Source organism: Chiloscyllium plagiosum, chromosome 22 (assembly GCF_004010195.1).
Source record: "Chiloscyllium plagiosum isolate BGI_BamShark_2017 chromosome 22, ASM401019v2, whole genome shotgun sequence".
NCBI lineage: Eukaryota > Metazoa > Chordata > Chondrichthyes > Orectolobiformes > Hemiscylliidae > Chiloscyllium > Chiloscyllium plagiosum.
Window position 1 is genome coordinate 33,122,236 of NC_057731.1, and position 26,937 is coordinate 33,149,172.

Consider the following 26,937-nt stretch of genomic DNA (forward strand, 5'->3'; position numbering starts at 1 on the left):
AGAACGTGCAAACTCCACACAGTCAGTCGCCTGAGGCGGGAATTGAACCCGGGTCTCTGGCGCTGTGAGGCAGCAGTGCTAACCACTGTGCCACCGTGCCACCCACAAAGTAGAGCAGGTGGAATAAGGCTATTAAACACAAAAGGCCCTGCTTGTTACTAATCCAAATTTCCATTGTAATTAAGTCCACAAGGTGGTTTTGAGTAGACAGGCCTATCTATGCTTCCCTTTATTCCATAATCAAAACACTTTCAGAGGTTCACATTTGATGACTGGCCAATGGAGTATATACTCAGAGGACATAATATTGATCAGGAGAGAAAAACATAAAAATCCATCACATTAAGCCACTGAGTTCTCCAACTCTTGGCCAGGTAGCTTTTGCCTGCCCACTCTAATGTTACAAGTTGGTGATCAAATGGAAGGGTTACTTTTTTTTGAAGTAGGACAGGCAAGAGTGGTAAAGAACGTGATAATTTCAGTAAATGAACAGCTAAATTTTAATATTAAGCTTTAAACATTAACTTACAGCCATTGAAAAAATACCTCCAATGATCAGGTGGGGGGGAAAAAAATCAACTGCAAGTCTCAAGGTCTCAAAGATTAAATCCTGCATGTGTTTGTTACACAGGCACATTTATTGGAACTTATTTTTTTTTTCCAAAGTACAGATTTTGGATAAAGCTGTCAAATGCACTGTCACTTGAAGGATCTTTTACCAAATGGTGTATAATGAGGGATCACGAATAAAAAACATGCTGGTTTGTTTCTGAACAGAGAACACTTCCCATCTTGCAACATTCCAGGTGTTAATGGATCAAATCTGACATTGCAACAATCTCAACACATCACAGAAGGAAACAGTAGAGAGACATTACCTTTCCCATCCTCCTCAGGGTTTCGTGTCACAGCTCTGAGCGTATGAAAGTATCCACTAGTTCCATTGTGTTTGTAGTGCAGCCTCATACAAGTAAACTTGGGTTTACCAAAGAAAGTTGGTTCTGGACCTTTTGATTTAATAAAAAAAAAATCACAATATTTGTTTTTATCTTTATTGGTCACAAAGAAGAAAACACAAGGATTCTAAAAATCTCACACTTAATATATTCCAGTATTGTTATAGCTGTTTCAGTTTGTACGCATTACAAGGTTTGGTGGCTCTGGAATACTGAGAGCAGTTTTATTGTTATATTTATTAAAGGCAGTACAGCAAAGGTTCAATAAATTGATCCCTAGGATGAAAAACTGTCCTAAATTGAGAGGTTGTATAAACTCGGCCGATGCGGAGTTTAAAAAAGTGAGGGGTGATCTCATTGAGGCTACAAGATTCTGAAGAGTTTAACACGGTAGACTTACAGATTGTTTCCACCTGACCAGGGAATTTCTAACAAGTTGAAACTTTATTGCTGGAACAGCACAGCAGGTCAGGCAGCATCCAAGTTTAAAAAAGTGAGGGGTGATCTCATTGAGGCTACAAGATTCTGAAGAGTTTAACACGATAGACTTACAGATTGTTTCCACCTGACCAGGGAATTTCTAACAAGGGCAACAGTCTCACTCAAAGGGACGGTGTATGTTTGAAAGTATCAAAGGTAGGAAAGTGTGTGTTTTGGTCTCTAGGGAAACAAAGGGCATCAGAGGACTACACAGAAGAGAAGGTGAAGTCCAAGAACAGCCACAATTGCATGAAGTAGAAAATGACACACTATAGATCTTATTTTCAATGTTTCACTTGTTTGAAATGTTATTCAGAGTCAACGAGTCAGTCAATCTCTTGCCCATCTGTTGTCTGTGTGTTACTCTCAAGGATTCTCTTTTCTTCTAACTTATTCTCTTCTTTCTATTGCTCTCTCCTAAAAGTTTTTTTGGTGTCCTGCCCTCATCTGCTTCTGTTTGTCTTTTTCTTTCTGCTAGGTGGCAAGCTGTAAGATGGGATTTACAGCATGGCGGGAAATAAGAGCCAATCAGGCTTGCAAGCTGCAACCGGAGCAAAAGTAGCAGGGAAAAATGGGACATTACGTGGCTCTGTTCCCATTCTCTCTCTCAATTTTCTCCACCTCTTTTGCTCCCATCATATTCCCTAACCTTCACTAACAGTACCTTCTCACACCATCATGAACCAAACTGAACTTGGAATTACCTCTAATTTCTCATCTACTCCATTTCACTCCACCTTCATCCTCCATTTCCCAAAATTCCATTACTTGGTGCAGGGCAATGAGCATTCACCTAATACTGTCGCAGACACTATCTCTTTTCCCTTAAAGCTCTGTTTGTTTCTCAACTTCAGTGATGTTATAATGCTTCTCTGGATGACTGTCTCAAAGATTTTAGCGATTAAAATATATTATGTCCTATAGCTGTAGCCAAACAGCTAACTTAACAATACACTGCTGTGATAATTAGGTAGATTCAAAATGTACAATTCCTTTTTCTTCAAAAAAAGGATCAATTAACATAAAAGCAAGCTTCTTTCTCTGACCTCATTTCCCATTTTATCCTAATTAAAACTAGCTTGAACTCTATAGAATACAAAACAAATGCATCAAATTTCCTCAAATTCTTGTACAAACTGCAATTTAATCTGTTCAAAAGGTGAAAGGCTACTGACTAAAACCCTGCCACTATTCCACATTGAGAGGCTGTAAATCACAAAACCTTTCAGGATACATTTTTGACAAGAAAGCAACTTTGAAATGGAGCCTGTAATTTGAAGTTCTTCAGATGCCAAATGCAGTGGCTGAAAATAACTCATCTGTTTTGCACTTTATAAGTAACATTAGAGTTGAGCTGTAAAGTCAGGCATACTTACAATTTATGATGGTAAACTTTTGGATTTCCCTTTAAAAATCAATGTGAATTTTACAAACATTAGACTTTTGAAATTTTGACTCTTGCTTTTGAGATATTCAAATCAAAAGCAGAGAGCTAAATGCGAAAAGAAAGTATCAATAAAGTATTTTTATTTATTCAATGGATAAGAGTTTCTCTGGCTGGTCTAACACTCATCATCCATCTTTAACTGTCCCAGAGAAGGTAGCAATCAGCTGCCATCTTGAACCAACCTACTACCTGCACTGTAACAGAAACTCAAATAGTAAACCATTAAAATGTTAAGTGAGAGTCTGAACATTTTTTAAGCATCTCACAGAAAAGGAACAGCTGCTATTGAGGGATGAATAGCAAGAAGATGCTGCTGGGGAGAAGCAGAATGTTGCAAAGAGTTTGTTTTTCGTCAAAATTAAGGGAATGGAACAGACAGGGCTCTTGGAGACTTAAGACGTTTAATGCACAGAATGGTTTTCTAAGCAAGCTGTTTAGAAGTAGTTAAGGCCTTCTAATAGACACCTGAACAATGGCATTTAAAACAGCAAAAGACAATTCATTGCATAAATCAAAACATGTTGCAACTTGAAGGGCAAGATGGTTGGAAGTACCCTATCGGTTAGTGGCTACAACACAAGGAGATCAGATTAAATTATGTATCAGAAGATATTCAAAATGGTTTCTCACTGGATGAAGAAAGCAGTTGCATCATGGAGAGAATATGTACAAACTTATGTTCTTTCAAGAGGGACTGGGAGACATCCCCATCAGAAAATGAATTCTATGATCTTCAGAGCTGGTTTCAATTCCAAGAGGATCAAAGAGATCTTTGAGAGAGACACAGACAGAGAGACACAGACAGAGAGACACAGACAGAGAGACACAGACAGAGAGACACAGACAGACACACACAGAGAGAGAGAGAGAGAGAGAGAGAGAGAGAGAGAGAGAGAGACAGAGAGAGAGAGAAAATTTTCCCCACTCTTGGTCACGGATTGACAACCTCTCTCAGAGGATAATGTCGACAACCAAACTACAAGGATGTGGCAGGGGGGAGAGCAAGATTTGTAGTCACGATGCTACCAATTCCTGATGACCATTTTGTGCTGTATATTTGACTGTTAGGAAAAACACATTAATTAGCCAATTCAAACACACTGATAATTGCAATTATTAACAAACCTGTTTTCCCTCTTGGTGAATGTGGAAAACAATAGATTGATCAATGTTTGTCATAGTACCATGTTTGATCAGGGGACAGAAATCAGTGCTGCACCCAAATTAAGAGAGTGCCTGAAGGCCAAGAGCATAAGCGTTAAGAGCTGGTATAGGTCAACTGGCCCCTTCAAGCCTCTCCCATCATTCACTACATTCATGACTGAGCGACCTCAATGCTACTTTTCTGCACATCTCCTAACTCCCCTAATAACCAATCTGTTGATCTCGGTCTTGAATATTCTGATTGATGGCTCTCAGGAGGACAGAATTGCAAACATTTACACTTATTTGAGTTGCTGAACCCCTTCTCCTGAGACTATGTTCCAGATTCTCCTAACAAAGGAGCAGAGCTCAGAAAGCTCGAGATTTCAAATAAACCTATTGGACTACAACCTAGTGTCACGTAACTACTGACCTTGTCCACCCCAGTTTAACCCGGCACCCGCCACCCCCATCCATATTTGCCAGGCAGGAGAAGCTTTCAGCTGCAACCTGTCAAGCATCTTAAGCATTTTACATGTATTCCACCTCTGTCTTCCCAGCTCCAGAGAATCTACGTCTAATCTACTCAAACTCTTTTCATACATGAATCCATTCATTCCAGGAACCAGTCAAGTATATCTTAGTTGCATGCCCTCCACAGCAAGTATGCATGAAGGGATCAAAACTGTACACAATACTCCAGATATGTCTTTACCAATGCGCTTCATAATTGTCACTGGACTTTCTTAACCCTATTGTCTATTCCCATGGATCAACATGCCTCTGAACTCTTAGCCAAAACCAGGAAGCATGGTCACTCAATCCCAAGCATAAACCAGATACATCAACACCAGTACATCACAACAGAATTAGTGGGTGCCATTTAACAATTCGGAAAACATTATGGAAAAACAATCTGCCCTGGTTTCCTATTGAAAAAAAATCAAAACACTTATAATCGTCCAGTAGGCATGCTGTGAGCCAAAACATGACTGAGACAGACATGTTCTCACCGCCCTCCAGCCTCCCCAAAAGCCTACCCACAAACAGGCTGAGAGAGAAGGAAGATGCAGGCCAAAAGGCTTTTGATTCATTCCCCCCTTGTCAAATTTCACCAAGGCCACCTTTGGGTTTGTGAGGCCACCATAGGCTAATCAAATTCAGTGTCTGTTCAATCCAACTGCTTTGACATATACCAACTTCCCTAGTAAGCAGGATGTAAAGCCTAAATGACCGCCTGTCTAGCTCTACTTCTCAACAAGAAAGGCATAAAAGGTTTTTAGTTAGCTCTGTTGCATGGCACTTTTCAACTGCCATTTTAGTTGCTTATTTAAACTATCTACTTTCTACTTAGGAATTTATTTTGCCTGAAATTCATGGCTACTGTGACAAAGCTGATCTTTCTGAAATTTGTTGCTGTTAGTTCCCTATTAGTGTTCACTTTATATTGGATTTTTGCTCATTCATTATAATAAAAATCTTCCAATGTGAAGTCTTCTTGTGTAATTCCTTTAAGTGGACCACTGCAAATTCAAATACCTTAAAGTTATTGGCTTCTGCGAGGATCATACTATGACATTAAACTGTTCCAAGTATGGTAAAAGCATCTTGGACTGTCTTACACCAATATCACTGAAAACTGCAACACATTACAACATGAATTTAAAATAAAACTCTCAGGTTTTGAGTGCAAGAGCTACTTATACACACATACACATAACTTTTCTGATAAGCAGAAGCATGCACAGGAAAGAACTGCAGTGTTACATGGAGATCAACCTGCTTTTCTAAGCAAGGGTGAGAATGACGACACCAAGGTAAGGCAAATTCAGAGAGGAATTTGAGCTGTAGCACTGGCAAGAAAGAAAGCCTGTCCCCATCCCGTGACAAAGTGACCAGAGGGGAGAGACTCACCAATTTCAATCTTCTCCAAATCCTCCAAGTTCATTCTTTCATACTGATTCACTTTATCAACCTCTTCGTCATAGCTGTCAAATGAGGGATAGACAATGTCAGGTTTGAAACCAGCTTCACACACAAGTGAACAATTGAACACTCACTCATGGGCTGCTTAGCAACAAACACAGTCCTGGATTTTATTAATGTGACCACCAACTGAAACGTGTTAACTTTAAGGAGAGTTGTAAACCCGCTGGCCCATTTACTTACTAGGCTACGTAGTAGGCACAGTTGGACAGAAGGAGAAGCACATCAACATCTCGGTGGGTGGCATCGATAAGGCTGGAAAAGAACAATAGTTGCAAACAACATAAAATTTCCTTGGGAAATACTCAACAGAAAACAATTAAAGTTCGCTCATTCTTATAATCCTCCCTACCAGAAGGGCAAAGATACCACACAACAAAGTCCTGCCCCACTAAACCCATCAGGTGTCACTTCAATAAGACATGAGCAAAGACAATGTTAAGCACTACTTCCTCCAGTGCCAGCTGATAACAAGAGGCGAATACAACTTCAATTCTGGAAGCACTCTATATTAAATTTAATGTTGATCTCACTCTGTGCACCTTCCCTACAACCTTCTGCACAATTTATTCACTCTATTCTATTACCCTAATACACTTTATATGGTACTATCTGGCTGGACTGCATGCAAAGCAAAAACAAACTTCACTGTACCTAGGTACACATGACAATAATAAATCTAAAAAAAACTTTTCATTAAGGCTGCAGTGCCTCACTAATCTTTCATTTTAACTTAATAGCAAAACTGCTTAACTGCCTTGGCACAAGTTCTGAATAAAAATAATTATTATACAACATGGGAAACAAAGCCATAAGTTCTTTCATACAGCTTGTTGAACATTTAATTTTTCTATAAGTGAACATGATCTTCATCTATTAGTTTCAATTTAAATAAAATCCATTTTGGCAGATGGCCCAGTGGCTCCAGCAGGATATTCTGGGTTGTCTTAAGGCACAGGACTTGGAACCAAGCACAGCCCCAGTGAATTGAGAAATTCAGGGACTGGCTTCAATACACATCCTGGTTGAATTAATCCAAAACTTTCAATAAGATGCTCATAACTCAAACTATGTCATCCTTATGGCACAACGCCAACCACGACCAGAAACTCAAAGTGAAAATATAACAAATATCTGTGGAATTACAATATTGATGTCTGTTGCCTTGGCAAAACAATAGCACCCGGAAACATTCCTCCATTATTTTAATAATCGTTGAAAGATAAGTGACATTCAGATATTGCCAAATTTTCAGCTACATAGATTTAAGTTAACTTCAAAAACGTTTCTAGTAAGCAGCAATTCCCAATTCTCAGGAAGAGGAAATGGTGAGGTGGCCTTCCTTGCGGGACAACGAGATAAAGGAGCAAGGAGGTCCTATTGCAGCAGTGTAGGGCCATGGTGAGACAACACTTGTACACACTTGCGGTTTCTTCACTGAAGAAAGGGTCTACTTGTCACAGAAGGAGTGCAGCAAAGGCTGTGCAGCCAGATTCCTGGGAAGGCAGGATTGTCAGTTTAAGAGAAGATTGGGTAAACTCAGCCTGTATACCCTGGTGTTTATAAAATTGAAGGGATCGCACGGATACATACACAACTTTTAACAGTGCTGGGAGACTGGAGGCAGGGATGATGTCTCCACTGGCCAAGGTTGGCAGCTGATAGCTTTTAGAACAAGGGTCACAGTGTCTCAGGACACCAAGTAGGCCATTTACAACAAGGAAAGCATTTATCACTCAGACGTCAGTGAACCTGTGGAATTCTCTAACAGAAGCCTACAGAGGACATGTTACTGAATATATTTCTAAACATTAAAGGCATCAAGGGCTGGAGGAAAGAGAAAGTATGGCTTTGAGATAGAGGTCAGTCATTATCATACTGAACAGTAAAGCTAGTGCAATGGGACAAATGGTTCCTGCTCCAAATTTTCATGTGTCTACGTTTCAACTGTATTCAGTATAATTCATGTGTAATTTCATTATTTATAAACCACCTTTCGATAGGTCAGAAATGGAGCACAGCTGAGCAAAAAGAAGTTTTCTAAATTTTGTATCTTGCACTCATCTGGACGATTCGTGAATTTAGGGGGAAGCCAACATTTGTGCTGTATGACAGCAAAGTGCTGATCAGCTGGCAAGTCGACTCAGATTGGAGGTGGTACCATGGAGAATGCACCAGTTAATGATGATTGACAGTTAACTTCCAGGTGTTAAACTTTAAACCCAAAATTGTCTCTGATTTCTCAGGGCAGTATCTTGACCATCGAACTAACAGCTGGCCGTTACATTGTTACAGACAAGAGGTGCAGACTAGGTACAGGCCTGGCAGTTTACTGTCAATCATTACCTGGTGCATCCTCCATGGCAATGCCTCTGCTAATAAAGCAGCATTGTGCTGTCAGAGTAGAAAAGTTGTGTTTTGCCCCTTAAATTGTTATTCTAGCATATTATCCTGATGAATGCAGATCAAAAAGCTTCAACAAAATGGAATCTTTATGAATATTTAACCTTATTTATTGGAAATATCACTGTACAACTTGAACCAGAAACCAGTTTGTGCAATTTTTAAAATCTATAAACAGCCCCAAGATCGAAACACAATGGAAATAAAATGCACTGTAATGTAACATCAAGTTCTCTGCAGTCACTGGATTTGTTTTGAAAATTTTCATCCTCCCTCCTCCTTACACACAGGCATTGCAACATGGTTTCAAATAGCTATACCATCAAGGAAAAATCAGTCTCTGAATACAGATGGCTACTCAATACAGCTTCAGTGTGAGAAGTGTTAAAGGGCCAAATGCTGCAATGTGGGGCTCATGTAGATTTAGTGGTATTTTTGGTGGTGCAGACGGATGGGCTAAAGGACCTCTTCTGTACTAGACAATTCTATAAAAATGGTAGCAGCTTCAAAGTATTCAATTTGGTGACTGCGCACAATTAAACACTAAACAAGAAGAGGTTATAAGTTGCTGGCACTATAACATGGGTAATGATGACAGAGGCAATTGCCTATTGATAGTTTCATTGGACCGTTAATCCAGAGACCCTGTGTTGGAATCCCACCATGGCAAATGGTGGAATTTGAATTCTAAAAAAGAAACTCGAATTAATTACCTAATAATGGCCTTGAATTAATTGTTGATTGTTGGAAAACCACATCTGGTTCACTAATGTCTTTCAGAGAATGAAACTGCCATCCTTACCTGATCTGGCCTACAGACCCACAGAAATGTTGTTCACTCTTAACTACCCTCTGGGTTTTTAGGGATGGGCAATAAATGCTGCTAAGCCGGTGACACCCAGATCCCAAGAATGTATAAAGAAAAAAAATTATTTACAATGTTAACTCAAAATTTACCAGGAATGATATTTTAAATGCCGTGCATTGCCATGGAAGACGACAGCAGCAGCATGAGCAATTTATCAGGAAAGGGACTTGACCCTTGACCCAGACTAAGGGAACACAAGCCAAAGCAAAATACTGCAGATGCTGAAAATCTGAAACAAATACAGATAATGCTGGAAAAGTTCAGCAAGTCAGGCAGCATATGTGGAGAGAGAATATGATTTGGTGCTTCATGATTTCTTCATAACAGAGGCAAATAAAAATTCTAAATATCACAAACACTTATTGAGTCATTGTAGGCCAGTCACGCCTGGATTATTTTGAAATAACCTCTGTTCTTAAGATAAAAGTCTTTTTCTCTTCCAAGATTCAACTCTTCATTTCATCAAAATTGAAATATATACCCCTAGCATTCAAAACCCATTTCTAACAGTTGGACGGTGTTTGAGATGTAGTAATTCAGCACTGCTGCTGTTCCATGCACATTTGTTTACTGACAGCATTAAATAAATATCACTGGATTTAAAAGGCATTTCAAATCTTCATTAAAAATTCAGCCTTCAAATAGCAGGCTCGACCATCAATTTTCCTGTTCCACATCGACTGGGAATGGTTTATATTGTGTTGTAACTATTCTCTACCTTCAACAGAGTATGACAGGTTGAGATGCGTCAATATTTAATTTCAGAGAATGAAATAAAAAATTCTCTGATGGATGAATTTTGTGGTTACAGACCTTGGATCGCAATCTATCACAGCCCAGCCTCCATGGAATTTCTCATCGTCAGGTAATAGCAATTTCATATAATTCTGCAAGAGGAGACTGAACTGTTCCTGCTGGCTTCTCTGGTTCTGTTTTTGCAAAGCTTCATGCTCTTTTTCTTTGTTAAAGATGGAGTAGAGATCTTCAGTCACTGGGATGCCCTGCATTGGATCTAATTAAAGGGAAACATTACCATTTACCCGCACATTTAAAATACTAGCACAGTGAAAACAAATATTTATATCAAAAGAAAGTAGAATGGTCATTTAACCACCAGGGTGGAAAATGAATGTTCATTTGACAATAATTAAGAATGACCAAATGTATATGTATATGTATGTTTGGGACAGCACGGTGGCTCAGTGGTTAGCACTGCTGGCTCGCAACACCAGGGACCCAGCTTTGAATCCAGCCTCGTACAACTGTGAAATTTGCACATTCTGCTGGTGTTTGCGTGGGTTTCCTCCAGGTCCTTCGGTTTCCTTCCACAGTCCTAAAATGTGCAGGTTAGGTGAATTGGCCATGCTAAATTGTCCAGTGTTCAGGGATGTGTAGGTTAGGTGCACTATTCAGGGGTAAATGTAGGGGAAGGGTCTGGGTGGGTTACTCTTCGAAGGGTCAGCGTGGACTTGTTAGGCCAAAAGGTCTGTTTCCACACCAAAAAGGATTCTATGGATTCTATATCCCCTGTCAGACATAATGAAAATCATTCTCTGTGGATTAACCATCTTGATGAATCATCAAAGATGACTGAGGACAAATCACAAATTTGCACTAGAGAATGAGAGAGATAGAATACACAAGGGAACAGGAAATCTAACTTAAAAATATAGACTGCATTTCAAAAGTTCACCCTCGTCCAAACAATGATTCTCCACCCCTGTCACAATTTGAACCCATTCAGCTTCCACTCAATTGCTTGGCTTTCAAAATGATCAGATACTGGAAACGCTTCATAAACACTACACACGCTAGACATCTAGAGAAGCGTATCCTCAGCCTCAAGCACAAGATTGATATGCCAACCAGCAACTGTGGAAATCAGAGAGAGGCTTCCAAGTGCGTTTTGCTGCTGTCAGATTCCCAGGTTAGACCATAACTGAAGAAAATAAAGTTCAATTAATCCAATCGGTGGCCAGTGCTGGAGGAGCCTGGAAACAGATCAGACTGTTCTGTGAATCTGCGAGTTGACAGCTACAAGGGCAGAAGGTGGAGAGAAGGAAAATACAAATATTAGGCCAACATGAAACCATGACCCAATTCAACCCACTGGAAATGTGAAGGTGCACAGGGCTCTTGTCTACTTTTCCCGACAGATTTCCCCAAGCTTTCTTAATGTTAGTAAAGTTGCAGCGCTCTTACCTATGACAGCTTGTCGATATGCATCACGGAAGCGATTGAGATAATACCGATTGGCAGAGTTATAACCGTCTTTCATCATTCCTGCAAGCTTTCGTTCTCCAGTTCTTGTAAAGTCGCCCTAACATTCAAAAGGAACAAGAATAACACACCCACGCTTCTGCTGAGCAAGGTGAGAACTATCACAGATGGTAGTTAGAAGCTGAAAATGTTTCAGATTTCAGGTCACGGCTTCAGATTTTATTTTACTTTACTTACTGCTCTGAAAATAGTAAAAATCATAGGCACCACCTGGCTCACAAATTTAGGTTGGCTCATCCTAGGGCAGGTCACAGTATGAAAGACGCACTAAACTGATTCACTGGATCTATGCAGCATCAACTGCTTATCTATCTTTCACCCCCTCTCACAGCAAAATAAGAGAGTGGAGGGAAACGAGGAGGATGGTGATGTGAGGTGGGAAATAGTTTTGGAAAATGAGTGATGACGACAACAACAACCTGGTACTCGTCACATTCATATTTGTCTGTCTCCTTGGTTTTGCGTTTCCTCTTTCTCTTTTTGTGGCAGGTATTTATGCAGTGAGCTGTGCAGCTTTAACAGAGATAGCAACAACTTCCTCTTCCTCCCCACCATCTCCATAACAGCTCAGCACCACCACCTCCTCATCAGAAGCAAGCAGACTCCTGGATTCAGGCTTCCAGAGACTTTCAACCAAAACACAAGGAGTTACTTTTAGGAGAAGAATCATATTGTCTACTGCTCAATAGCAGACTGACCCTGAAACTTACAGAATAAACATAACATGTCTGACTTGGGAAGGAGCCATGAAGAAAAAGGGCACTGTTTGACCCAAGTAACGCTCATACTAAGCTGACCACCTCTCACCACTGGATTCCAATTAACTCCTCAAAGACTGGCATAAGCTCATGTCCAACACCCCAGGGAAAGTGTGTAAAACAAAATAGTCCTCGAAAACAAAAAAGGAAGCTTACAGGGAAAGAGACACCTCTGGGGTAGTCTTTTCTTCGAAGAACTAACAGAGAAATAATTGACTGAACTCTATGACTATGAATAGTTTCCTCCTCTGCTGCAAGATTCTTCAATTGCTCTCGGAGTTGATTCAATTGTCCAAGGAGCACATCGGGAAATCTGTTTGGGGAGATGTGAGGGATGCGTGAATGGAAACCAGAAAATTGGGTGGTCAGGGAGGATTAAAACTGGCTGGGACGCTGGGGTCACTTTCATCTGAGGAGAATGGATCACTAATGACCTCCTCCTAAATTTACCTCCACATTGGCCCTCAATAACCTGAAATCATCAAGAGTGCCTACGCACACATGCGACTGTCGAGAGACAGGTCCCCTCCATTGGCCCCTCCAACCCTCAACTACCCTCCTTCTCTCATTCCTATATAACTGTGGCATATGGATGATTCTGAAGTCTGACACTTTGTAGCTTGTACAAATAAAGGATATGCTCAAGATGGGTTGGAAAAAGCCATGTGGTCTTTGCATCCAGATTGGGAAACTTGAGCAGAATAAAACTGGAATATAAATCAGTTGTGTTGGTTCTGCCATGAGTATCTGACCGTGGATATTATAGGATGACTGCTTCAAACCCCTTCCTCACCAAAAATCAGTGAATTTTCAGGGCCTCCATTTATTCTCAATTACGCTGGTTAAAAGACTTATGCCCAAATTGTCGATTCTCCTGCTCACCGGATGCTGCCTGTGCTTTGCCAGCAAAATACTTTGATTAATTATGCTGGTTAGTCAAAAAACCGACTGGTTTCAGTAGTTGCACAAAGTTCAGACTCTCAACCATTCGTTTCTCAGTTATTTTGAATTAGTTACATGCAGATGTCAATCCCAGATCAGAAAACCACTCTATACCAGCTATTCAAGACTACACCAACATTGGCCGGAACTTGTGTACAGGGGAATAGCGTGGTATGTCAATTAAAACATGGTGTTTAACAGCATTCTGGTTTCTGCCTGATACAGATAAAGAACAAACTATTGCAGTCACTGAATTGCAATGAAATGAAGCGAACTGGTTGTTACCTTTAAAGCCGCTGTCCCAGCATACTGCCTGCTAATGGCGTCTCCATTGTTGGCCCACATGATCTGATAAATCCGATAGCATTTCTGAGGCAGGGGTTGTTCGGGTGGCATAACCCCCAACTTCTTCAGCTGAAAGACAATAGAGAAGATGAACAGAGTATGAATTCAAATCACTCAATTATTTACATCTTTTGCAAGGTTACTCTATTGGCATCGCTTGCACGTAAAGCAATGTTGCACAACCTATTTAGATTCTACAGCAACACAGTCAAGGATAGACAATCAAGAATCAAACATAGCCATGTCAGATAGGTGGCAGCACAATACACGGTAATTCTCCTTCTACTGTTAAGCATGCATATAATCTCAACTAAGTTTTTGATGTTTTAATAAAATGTGGAGGGAAGGAAATAAAATGCATATGTACAGCACCTTGTGGCTTCAAGATACCCAAAAGACCTGCACATTCAAACAAATGTCATGGAATCTCAGACCTGTTCTGCTGTCAGAAGTCTTTCGGCCCATCATTGTCCTCACTGGCTGTCCAAGCGAGCTTCATAACTCAGAGCTATTCTCCTCCTCTTTCCCCATAATCCTGCGCATGACTTAAACAGAAACAGTCATCTAATACCCTCTTGAAGGCCGCGACTGAACCCGCCTCCACTATATTTCTGCAAGTCTATTTCAAACCCTGATATATTCACTGAGCGAAAGATTTTTCCAACTCCATTTACTTAATTGTCCAAATTAGTTTAAATCTGTGTCCTCTTATTTTCAATTCTTTTACAAGTGGAAAAACCTATCTACTTTGTCCCGAGAGTTCAAATTCAGAAACTTCAATCAAGTATCTTCTTAGCTTTCTCGTCTCCAGGGAAAACAGTGCCAGCACCTCCAATTTATCTTCTTTACTGAAGCTACTTAATTTCACCAAAAGCTCTTCATCCACTGCTCCAAGACATTCATACCCTTCTTAAAGTGTGCCAGCTAAGCCTACACAATACTCTACAGTTCAGCAGGAACTTTGGTAGATAAACGTCACAAATAATGTGCAGTAAGAGCCCATTAGTGTTTTATATGATGTCTTTTCAGGGAGGGACTTCAGGCAAAGCTTCCTATTCATCTTCAAGCAGTTTGGAATGCTCTTCACAATCACCCAATTACACAGGTGGCACACTGCTACCTCACAGCACAGGGTCCTGGGTTTGATTCCACACTCAGGCAACCGTGTGTTTTCCTGGAATTGTATGCTCTCTCCCATGTCTGCTGGACTTCCTCCGAATGCTCCAGTTGTTTCCTGCCACAGACCAAAGATGTACAGCTTAGCTGGATTGGCCATGCTAAATTGCCCAGTGTTCAGGGATGTATAGACAAGCCGTGCAAAATGCAAGGTTACAGGGGTAGAATGGGGGATAGGTCTGGGTGGGATACTCCTCAGGGGGTGAGAATGGACTCGGTGGGCGGACTGGCCTGCTCCCACACTGTAGGGATTCTGAAACTGCGTCAAGTGCAGGAGTTAAGCCTGACCACCAATATGCTCAGGTTTGGGGCAAACAAGCCTTAGGTCAAACCTCAACCATCTGTGAACTGTTCTCCATTCGGTCACAGCAGGCTCCTATTTAAATGTGAATCTCGGTGCAGTCAGCCTCCAGCCTTTCCCTAAAACAGTCAGTCAGTGGTAAAGCTTTCAAGTCCATTTCCTTGGGGCTCGCAGGATGTGACACCATCAGCTCCAAACAGATCCAAATCCTTACTGCATCCCATTCACATCTCCAGGTTTTTTCACAGGGTTACTTCATTGTGGGAGGAGTAAACAAAAAACATTGGAAAAAAAACAATTTTACAACATAAAAGCCATGAAAAGCTACTCCACAAATGGGTAATTAATTTTTGACTGCTAAATTAAATTTGCAGACTGCACTGTAAAGACAATTGTTTTGTGCTAACACAATCTTTAACTGAATTAAATGTGAATAAAACCAGCAATTATAAAATAATTTATAGTGTCAATAATTACCCACTGCCAATTTCTCTAGTAACAATCCTCACTTGTAATTAAGACTTAACACTTGCAGTCTCTCACAGGTGAGATGGGATATCCTCTGCAATTGCAGTTTTTCCTCCCGACTCTCCCTTTTTCTCAGCCCCAGCCTCCCCTAAGTCAGGCCAGCACAAGTCAGGGTTCAGAACAGCATCACAACTCCCTGGAAAATGCCACATGTATCCTCTTTAATTAGGAACGACAAGAGGCAATTTGAGAAAGAAGCCACACACTGCTCAGAAGGTCTTCGTTATTAATGATGATGCTATTGAAATGTAGACTTGCTTCAAGCACAAATTCAGTTACCGAACAGTAGTTAAAGAAAAACCAACAAAAAGCTTTTAAAAATCCTCTGTGGTAATCCGATAAGTTGACGGCTGATTTTATAACATTATATTCACACTTTATAGACAAATATGTATTACACCAATATTTTACATGAATAGAGCACATTAATACAGCTGGATAATTTTCTTTCAGTTTAGCATGACCTCAGGATAGGTTAACAATACAGCTTTTCGGAGAAAAGGGAACCCGAGAAGGGTACTCATTGAACAATGTGATTGGCATCCATATTACTTGGTTTTGTTCATGGGATTTGGGCTTTGCTACCTTGCCCAACATATTACCCCTTCTAATTGCCCAGAGGGGTCTGTTCTGGATCTGGTGCCACACACAGGTCAGACCAAGTAAGAATGGCAGACTTCCTTCCATAAAGAGCATTAGTGAATCAGACAGTTTTTAAATGATGATCAACAGTGATTACATGGTTTAAACTCAAGATTTTTACTGTGTTCCAGTTTGACCCTCTGCCTTTGTGGGATTTGAACCAATGTCCTCAGAATATTAGCCTGGCGTCCAAGGTTATTATACAGTCACAGGTGTACAGCATGGAAACAGAGCCTTCGGTCCAAACCGTCCACGCCAACCAGACATCCCACTCACAATCTAGTCCCACCTGCCAGCACCCGGCCCTTATCCCTCTAAGCCCTTCCTATTCATATACCCATCCAGATGCCTTTTAAATGTTGCAATTGTACCAGTCTCCACCACTTCCTCTGTCAGCTCATTCCATACACGTACCACCCTCTGCGTGAAAAAGTTGCCCCTTAGGTCTCTTTTATATCTTTCCCCTCTCACCCTATACCTATGCCCTCTAGGTCTGGACTCCACGACTCCAGGGAAAAGACTTTGTCTATTTATCCTATCCATGCCCCTCAATTTTGTAAACACTTATTAGGTCACCCTACAGCCTCCGACGCTCCAGGGAAAACAGCCCCAGCCCGTTCAACCTCTCCCTGTAGCTCAAATCCTCCAACCCTGGCAACAGCCTTGTGAATCTTTTCTGAACCCTTTCAGGTTTCACAACATCTTTCCGATAGGAAGGAGACCAGAATTGCATGCAATATTCCAACAGTGGCCTAACCAATGTCCTGTACAGCTGCAATATGACCTCCCAACTCCTGTACTCAATACTCTGACCAATAAAGGAAAGCATACCAAACGCCTTCTTCATTATCCTATCTGCCTGCGACTCCACTTTCAAGGAGCTATGAACCTCCCTAGGACCTGACCATTAAGTGTATACGTCCTGCTAAGATTTGCTTTCTCAAAATGCAGCACCTCACATTTATCTGAATTAAACTCTATCTGCCATTTCTCAGCCCTTTGACCCATCTGATCAAGATCCTGTTGTAATCTGAGGTAACCTTCTTTGCTGTTGAACACCTTACTGAAGTCCATATAGATCACATCTACCGCTCTGCCCTCATCAATCCTCCTTGTTACTTCTTCAAAAAAACTCAATCAAGTTTGAGAGTCATGATTTCCCATGTACAAAGCCACATTGACTATCTCTAGTTAGTCCTTGCCTTTCCAAATACATGTACATCCTGTCCCTCAGGATTAATCCATTGACATTACCATTATGCCACCACCTCTCCATTTTAGCTGAATGTACAATCACCAGTGGGTCCTGATGAATACCAGCTCAATGTGAACCCAATCTTTGGGAGAAGACAAAACGTCTCTTCAGTCTTCGTAGCCCCAATGCATTGCATGAGCAGCATGCAAGACCATTGATCAAGTAAGTCTCCTTCATGGGTCACATTGTAATATTGCAAAAAAAAGGTTTATTTCAATTCTCATGCAGTTTGCAGCAAAAACTTGCATTGATATAGCACCGATAATATAGCAAAATGCACCTGGCGTTTCATAGAAGTGCAGTCAAAGGAATCGGACACTGATCCACATTATAGATTTGGACAAATGAGCAAAACCTTGGTCAAAGAGGCAGGTTTTAAGAACAGATTTAAGAAATAGAACAGTGCGCTTTCAGGAGGAAATTCCACAGCCTTCTGGCCTATGCAACTAAAGACATGGCCACCACTGGTGAATCTATTAAAATCAGAATGATCATAATGCCATACTTAGACGAGCACAAACATTTCAACAGCAGAAAAGACTGGAGGAGCCGACAGAGATAAGGGAAGACAAGGTCACTGAGGGATTTGTAAACAAGGTTGCTAATTTTAAAATCAAGGCACTGCTCAAGTGGCAGCCAATGGAGATCAGAGGATAGAGAAGTGAAAGGGAAATGGAACTTTCATGAGAGTTTGAACAAAGACAGAATCTGGGATGACCTAAAGTTTATGAAGGTCGAAAATGGAAGGTTGTCAGGAGGCAATTATAAGCATCAAGGATAGAAGTAACAAAAGCATGGAAGAGAGTTTCAAAAGAAGATGTGCTGAGGCAAGGATGGAATTGGACAATATCAGAGAGATGCAAACAGGCAATTCTGGTGACCCTGTCAGAAACGATGGCCAGAAGCTCACCCTGAGCTCAATCAAACTTCCTTCTCATTCAATTCTGGCTGTTAGACCAGCAAGGGTTTTCCGGTGAGGATAATGAGAAAGTTTTCCCTGGTGGAACAATCTACAACACAGGGTTGCAGTACCAAGTGGAGAGGTCAACCACTCAGAACTGACCTATGGAAAAATGTCTTCACTCAAAGGGTGCCAAAGCTTAAGGCCCAGTTTATACTGGCATTTTGCTGTCATCAAAGTCCGAGATGAGAGGATCATCTGGAAGTAAAGACCATTTACTGTGGATACACTGGTTCCAGAGGCAGTCATGAGCAAATTGAACATGTAGAAGGATAAAAGAATATAAAAGGTCATTTGAGCTTGCACTGCCAATCAACAAGGTTAGGCCTGGTGTGATGACAGCATTACTTTCCTATCAGTCTCCCATAACCACAGATTTCCATTGCTTCGCAGCATCCTGTAGGGTTGGATGCTAAATTCAGCTTCCACACAAGGACATCTGTGAAGGCTTACCTCTCAAAAGATTTTTCTTCAGAGTTTGTCAAGTGATGGCTTACAATGGAGATGAACAGTGATTGTGTGATGGCTGACAAAATTGTTTAAAAAGGTCATCAGCTTGGGCAGGGGTCACCTAAAATTGCTGCATGCCTTAATATTTGAAGTTTACACCAAATTACTTCATTTTGAAGCTAACTGTTCCTTTTTTGGTGCAGTTTTTAGTCTTGTAAATATATAATGTCTGCTGTAACATTCCACAATCATTTCTACTTTTTTACTTTAAGGAGGGAATGATTGAAAATAAAGATGAACGCAAAACTTGATGAGACAAAACACCAATTCTCATTTCCGAATGCTGCACCAGAGATTACTTGGCCGGTTCCTACCTGTTGTTCCATGACCACTCGAGCAATTGCAGCTTGAACCACATTTGTCCGATCCAAGCAATCCATACAGTTCACCCTGAAGATTCCTTCCTGTTTGCAAATTTCTCCTGCCTGGTCAACCCTGCAAGCAATCAAAATGACACTGTTTTTCCTGCGAGCACTCCTAGACCAAGTTATGCAAATGTAACATCCGGAAAAATAAACAACAGAACAGTCCTCACTTCAGTCCTCAGAATCAAGGTGCCAGAACTTGCAGGAAGCCAACCTTCTGCCAAGTTTTGTGCATCATACGACAGTGAGACAACATTCTTTCTAACAATGAGGAATGCCAACACTTCCTGCTTCCACAGAGCCAAGTGAAGTAAGTTGCTCCTGGCTGTGAAACTGCAGCTTACAAAAGTACTTTTGGTCTATGACAGGAAAAATCTGTGAAGGGCAGCATCACAGTTGAAACGGTCAGCAGTGACACAGGGTTCCCAGAAACTTATTTCAAGGATAAACATTTTATGGCGAACAAAGGTTTGCATTTTTCACGACATGTAGTTGAAGGCAGTCTGAGTGTTAAGTGAACTGTAAAATTGGGCATTCAAGTCGGATCTCTGTTCAGCAGGAAACTGCAGTCGCAAAATTTATAGGAAAGTCAGGAGGTCTGCTGACAGATCATTATTGCAATCATCCTGCAATTGAGGCATGCCACTCCAATTTAGTCAGAGTGGCTCATTCCCATTTACATCACAGCAACAGGACATCATATCACATGGAAATAATGTTCTGCGCTCAATGCCTGTCCTGGTGATTATGAATGTCATTGTAGGAAGTCCAATGGTCAGATATGCTGATAAATGTATACATAGATCCTCCAATATTTGGGATCAAGTACAATATAATCCTCAAAATACCAGCTCAAGTGTTTTCTGTAGTTTGACGTTTAATCAGAACTTTAGAAACCCCAGCTCCACTTTTGTTTCAAATATAAATGAGCTGCATACACTCAAAACGCAATAGTCAAATCCATGTTGCATCCTAACAATGTCCTTTCCACATTAGCATGCTTCAATATTTATATTCAATTGAAGAAACTGAACCCTATAGCAAGACTGGGCACTCCAAATCGTATGCAAGATGAGTAGAATATCCCTTCATTGAAATGAATACTTCAATACTAAGACCTTTCATTGCTATAATGTTATTTTCTCCATTTTCCACTTCAGCCTCGCCTCAATCAAAGTCTGAATTTAGGCGTTGTTTGTACACTGACCGCAAAACCAGCTCATGACTGTCTAAACTCAATTTACAAAAGACATGATAGATGGAATGCAAAAACTCCTCTTCCAAGCAATCAGAGCTTACTTGAACCCATGGTTTAAAACAGACATTCTTGACAAAATTATTTGCAAATTTTCTGCAAGGTTGTGCCTTTAATCTTCCTGCTGAGTCCCTTACAATGCTCACCACTTCTAGGCCAAGGGGATGGCATCATAACCTCAGGGCATGGGTCACTGGTAAACACTGTGCAGGCACAGCTCACAGTGACACACCATCCATTTACTGTTTGCTGTTCTGAAGAAAGGTCACTGGACCGGAAACATTAACTCTGCTTTCTGTCCACAGATGCTGCCAGACCCGCCAAGCTTTTCAAACAATTTCTATTTTTGTTTCCAATTTCCAACATCCACAGTTCTTGCAGGTTGCTGTCACAGCTTGCACAGGCAGGTGCAACACACTCCCCACCTGCCCCCAACCTGATTAGAGCAGATGGACTTAAGGGATGAAAATGACACTTGGAACCATTACAATGCTGATTCCAATACTTGCCCTGTCAATCATGACAAACACACAGTCACAGTTCAACTGCTGATAAGAACAAAGGCATTTTAGTTAAGTGTAGTTTAATTTAGGAACTGTTACAAGTTCTGGGCAAAGCAGATAATTTTTAGACCATTACAGACATTCTGTAATGTGCTGAAAATTACTGTGCCGCAACACAGCAAAACAAAACGATTTATATTGTGCAAATTGGAACAGCTTCACAACGCTAATGAAAAAGATGAAGAAATTAATCTCACAATATAGTGGAACTTTATCTACCCAACAGATAAGCTTTGGCTTTGTGAACTTGTCATCACAATAAAAAAATTTTACTACACTACACAATGACAAAAGGAACTAAATGGAGATACTAACCAGCCCCATTTCATGTCCATGATGATATCAGAGATAGCATCGGTCAAAGTCTGCACGTTTTCAAACTTCATTCCTCGACTGAAAAGCAAGCAAATCACCACTTCAGTTCTTCAGCAATTTAATCAAACCATTTGTAAAAATGAACATTTACGATTCAACTGAGTGACTTCCTTGGCTCTCAAAAAAGGACATTTTTAGGAACGCAGTTAATCAGAAGACTGATGAAAGGTACATTTATCACACATTACCAGCTGTCTGTCTGCCTGTCATTGACCCTGGATTCTACCTGTACCTGCTCCCTTGCCATTGCTTGCCCCAGACTGGCTGAATAATAATAAGAGATGAAGTAATCACAAAAACAAAATTCAGTTCCAATAAAGTAAAAAAGGACAGCTCAATGAAATGAGACACCATGAAATGAAAGATAGCTACAAAAATAATTTTTAGTAATCAGTTATATTACAAACCTCATTAATCATGATTTGAGTTATTGGTTTAGGCTACAGATGATGTATTCCATTATCTGGTCCAAACTCGTTCCCAATGGAAACTGAAAACAGTTGCTCAATCAATTCACACTGACCTACAAGAAGCTCAAGAAAATCTCAATCTGTTTTCAAACAGGAATTGAAATAAATTGAAAGCAAAAAAATTGCTTCATAATCGCTTAGTACAGAACTTAATCACTGATGAAGGTGACATGCTATTCAAAGTTTTCACCCGTGAAACTCATCAGAACAGAACTAAAAGAATATCAAAATTTAAAGGGAACAATTTATTCCACGTGAAGAGAAGGTGCTGAAGGTATAGCAACTTGATTGGTCAAGGTATTGCCGTGGAAGATATTCCAGGAACAGTTAGCTCTCAAGTTTTTGCTTCAATCAAACTAGGCAAGTCAACACTGAATGGTCAAGGTAGTGTCGCAGGAAATACACCATAAGGAATGTGGGTGTACATCCCAATTCCTGGAATAACAAACAGCTGTTCAGCTGTTTACAACAGGCAAATTATTGAATGGTCTCAACTAGTCATGTTTGCAAACATCAGGAGTGCCCAGCAGAAACCTCTTTACTCAGTTGTCAGGATTTGGAATATAGTGCCTGCAAGAGTGGTGGAGGCAGATTTCATAGAGGGCTTCAAAGAGAGCTGGACATATATTTGAAAGTGAAGAATTTAGAGTGTTACAGAGATAGAGCTGGAGAATGGGACTCACTAGGTAGCTCTTTCAGGAGCTGATACAGACATAATGGATTGAACAGCTTACTTCTGTACTGTAAAGTTCGGAGAGTAGATATGATTCAGTGATTGGCTGGACTTGGTAAACAATCCTGACTCCCAGTAATGACACTAATAGCCAAATTAAGTTCAGTCAGCATTGAGGCTTGCCTATGCTTGAATCTTTATTCCCAAGTGGGGAGTCATCTTTTGCAAATAGAAACATGTTCAATCAGAAGTCAATCTCATGGTAACCACTGCCTGGTATGCTCACAACAATGCCTTCATCAATTTTACTTAGTTTGAATTTAAACAAACGCTTGACAGGGTGTGAATGTGTGTTTGTGGAGCGGGGTGAGGTCAATATTTAAATCAGAATACATTTGCCAACCAATTAAGATGCTTTCTCATGCAGTATAAATTCCTCATTCCTTGGAAATTTGGTATTCTTGGTAATTCTGTCCTGATGGGGACAAGATAAAAAGCTTCAACAGCATCTTTTGTTTTAAAACAATACTCAATTGATACAACATAATGCAACTAGGGAGGATGCACTCAAAATTCAGAGGTAAAGTGAACAGCTAAATACAAACTATTACAGAAGTTGGTTGATGTGCAAATTCCAGGCAAAGCTTGAGTGCCAATATATACAAACAGCGACAGCTATTTTTCAATCGACTTTGGGGCCAGCTCAATAAAGCAACCAGCATTTTTGTCCTTGCAGGTAGCTGAAAAATCCATTGTAGCTTTGTTCCCCAAGATTGGAGTTTGACAGTGTAGCTATCCTAAATAGACAAACTAAAGCCAAAATTGTGCTATGAAAACAGAATGACAAGCTTGTTAAATGCAAATTAGATCACAATTCTCACCTGCAATATACACTCTCATCACTATTAAATGTAGGGCTCTAGGTTAGAATGACTGATAAATGTAGTCCAGCTCCTAGCAATTCTAGATCTTCATTTTGTGGTGACTTAAGAGGAAGCCAGAAATGCCTCATAATATATCAACATTCACTAACTCTCTCCACCCATCCTAAACAGTTGCTACGTATAAAAATATTGAGGCCATATCCTGGTGACTGCTAATCAAAAATTACATCATTTCCATTTTGTATTTAGAAATTAAGACAAACAGGATGATCCCCAATGTCATCCAAGCAGTTCATTTTTCCTGAAGATTTATTTGTTTAGTGTTGGGGTGGAAAATGGTCTGTAATGTTTAAGGATCACACAAGCGTACAAATCACTTTTCCTACTATAAATGACTGCCTAAGGATACGTGACATTTAATTCCATCGCGTCCACTCCCAAACCAGATTTTAGGACTCTGCAGCAACATGCACACTCAAGGAGTGATCAGGCAAGTATGTGCAGCATCAGCTGTTTACTATCAGCTCTACTGATTTTCAACTGCAGACAAGAACAGACACTGGATTCCAACAGCCCACAAAAGGTTAGGTAGCTGGCACCCGACAAACTCGTTTCAATCTTACCTTGGCTTTTTTTTTTAAAACCCTGAATCTAACTCAACATAGAACTCTTCCATTAAACTGGAAAGCATATTAATTGCATATTAGGAAAAAATACTCATTTTTCTTTCTCTTGCTTATCCATTTTTGTTTAAAAAAATGTAACATTTGCACATTATTATCAAGAAACACCATTCCCCAAATAGTACATATAGGAAATCAATGAAAGACAGTATTTCAGAACATGAAGAAAACAGACCGGATAGTCTGACAGGGGAACAGAAATAACTGGTACCTTAACCACAATGACAAGAGGAGAAATCAAAAAATCAAATTTTACTTTCATGGGATGAAGGGAAAAAAAACTTGACATGGCCACGAGACTTCCGCACAGTGTAATCAAGGAGAAGCAAACTGCACGAGCACCAGCCTTGTCATGAGCTGCACTTGAATCAATTACAGAAGATTCGTGTAAAGACTTTCAATCACAATCTACAATCATCACCCTTGCTTCTTACCAATGTTCATGGAAGTCAAAAGTCACATAGGTAAGGCTTGGATTATTGTACAGCAAAACTTGTCGAAGAAAAGCATCTCCAATTATTTTCTCTCTTCCAGTCTGATCTACTAGGCTGACAATAACCTACCGAGATCAAACAGAAACAAGAATTGAATGCAACACAATATTCACAAATCATTTAAAGCTTATTGTAACAAAGAGTCTTATGTAGTAGGTACCCAATCGGTACAAAGATTAGCCGGGCCAGAATGCCCTCTTTAAATACCTTTCCCCTCCTTTAATAAACTACTAAACTCACCCTGTGGTAATCAGGGATCAGAAGTTCTCTTTGGGAGTCTATCTCCAACTTTGTTTTGTAATTGCTCCCATGGAACGCCTTGGCACATTTCACAAGGCTAAAGTCTGTACAGAAAGGCTGAGTGATTGAGTGTTGCTTACAAACAAAACAGGAGTGCAACAAAATTTTTAAAACTGTCAGTATAAGACTAACCAACCCAAGTATCTCTTAAAACAGAACCGTTCCCATATGATAACCTGTGATGGTAATTTACATTAGAGCACCTTTCGGTCAGTCATGTCCGAGTTGACAATGATGTCATTTTAAAATCAGCCCAACAGCCAGCATATAGGCAGTATCTCTCTATTCTCTGCTTGTTCATCTGTTACTGGATAGAGGACATACCCCTCTATAATTCAGTGGCTTCAAGTTGAGACACAGTGTGAAATGCAGGCACTAACGCAGCAATGGAATTTTCCATAAATAAATCAGAGCAAAGGAAGGCAATAAACTTGCATATTGGGCATAATCAAAATAAACATGATCGGCTGACGTTATGATAAACATGGGACTATTTAAAAAGGTGACAGACACAATGTCGATTAAATACTGCATGCACACGCACACTACACAGGCTAATAACCTACATCTGTGACTTCCTGTTTCACAATTAACAAGAGAGAAACAGCCAAGCAAATAATTTTAATCAAACTATGAACATGACTGATGCAGATGACAGTAAAGAAAAATCTGACTTGCATAATCCATGGACTGCATTTTTTTGTTTATGAATACATTTATGTCAGAAAGAAATGTCAATGCTTGAACATGTTTGACTTTTAAATATCTGAACATAGGTTTATCTCAGCAATTCTCAATATAACAAATACTTAGCTAATGTCATTAAGATGTCACTCAGAACAAGTTACTCGCTTACTTTTCTGACAGGAAAATGGTACCCAGTTTGGAGTGGGAAGGGGAACATCATTTGCATACACCTAAAGACACTGCTAACTGCAGATATTTCCCAACATGGTTATGTTTCAGTACTTGTTAAAGGAGTCGAAAAGGGCACTGTTTAAGGACGTTTCATAGAGATACTGCTGTTTAGAATCTGTCTAAAAATAAATTCATGAATTTCAGCAAGGTGTTATGCACAAAAATTAGGACATAGCATAGTTATTAACTGAATACTTTGTATCTGTCGTTACTAAAGATGCTACTACTACTCAGACCATGGAGGAGATAGTTCAGACACTGAAAATTTTAAAATTAGTAGGTGGTAGTACTTGATAGACTGTACTTGAATTTGATAAGAACATAAATAGGAGGAGATTTCCCTATTTTTAAACTCTAAACGAACTCACAATGAAGGGCAAAACATCATTTGATGCCTTAAAATACCAGGACCAGATGAGGTGTACCAAGAACACTGAGGGAGGCAAAACAAAGTGGAAATTATGGACAATGGCCAATAATTATTAAGTGTTATTTGGACTCAATGCAGGCCAGACTGGAGAGTTGCATGTCACACTCTTGTTCAGGAAAAGGGTGCAAACAGCAACTACAGGTCAAACAGTTTAGTACATGTGCTAAAACACAAACGTGAACCAGGGAGCCAAAAAAACTGATGACTTTATGAAGTCACAGAATAGCTCAGTACACAACGGAACAAAGGACTGAAAACCAATGGGGCAGCATGCTGGCTCAGTGGTTATCACTGCTGCCTCACAGGTTCGATTCCAGCCTCGGGTGACTGTCTGTGTGGAGTTTGCACATTCTCCCCGTGTCTGCGTGGGTTTCCTCCGGGTGCTCTGGTTTCCTCCCACAGTCCAAAGATGTGCAGGTGAGGTGAATTGGCCATGCTAAATTGCCTGTAGTGTTAGGTGCATTAGTCAGAGGGAAATGGGTCTGGGTGGGTTACTCTTCGGCAGGTCGGTGTGGACTTGTTGGGGCCGAAGGGCCTGTTTCCACA

At 40.3% G+C, this 26,937-nt stretch overlaps 1 protein-coding gene across 3 annotated transcripts in view; it reads right to left on the reverse strand.

The window, feature by feature from the left end:
• inpp5f (inositol polyphosphate-5-phosphatase F) overlaps positions 1-26,937 on the reverse strand; it is a 200,664-nt gene that overhangs the window by 9,451 nt on the left and 164,276 nt on the right. For all 3 annotated transcript variants that reach the window (XM_043712705.1, XM_043712704.1, XM_043712703.1), the window contains exons 10-18: positions 24,684-24,808; positions 21,480-21,557; positions 19,296-19,416; positions 13,549-13,677; positions 11,486-11,603; positions 10,097-10,295; positions 6,196-6,267; positions 5,941-6,014; positions 879-1,007 (exon numbers count right to left, since the gene is read on the reverse strand). In XM_043712705.1, coding sequence (XP_043568640.1) covers positions 879-1,007; positions 5,941-6,014; positions 6,196-6,267; positions 10,097-10,295; positions 11,486-11,603; positions 13,549-13,677; positions 19,296-19,416; positions 21,480-21,557; positions 24,684-24,808 — 1,045 coding nt within the window. The remainder of the gene's footprint in view (positions 1-878; positions 1,008-5,940; positions 6,015-6,195; positions 6,268-10,096; positions 10,296-11,485; positions 11,604-13,548; positions 13,678-19,295; positions 19,417-21,479; positions 21,558-24,683; positions 24,809-26,937) is intronic.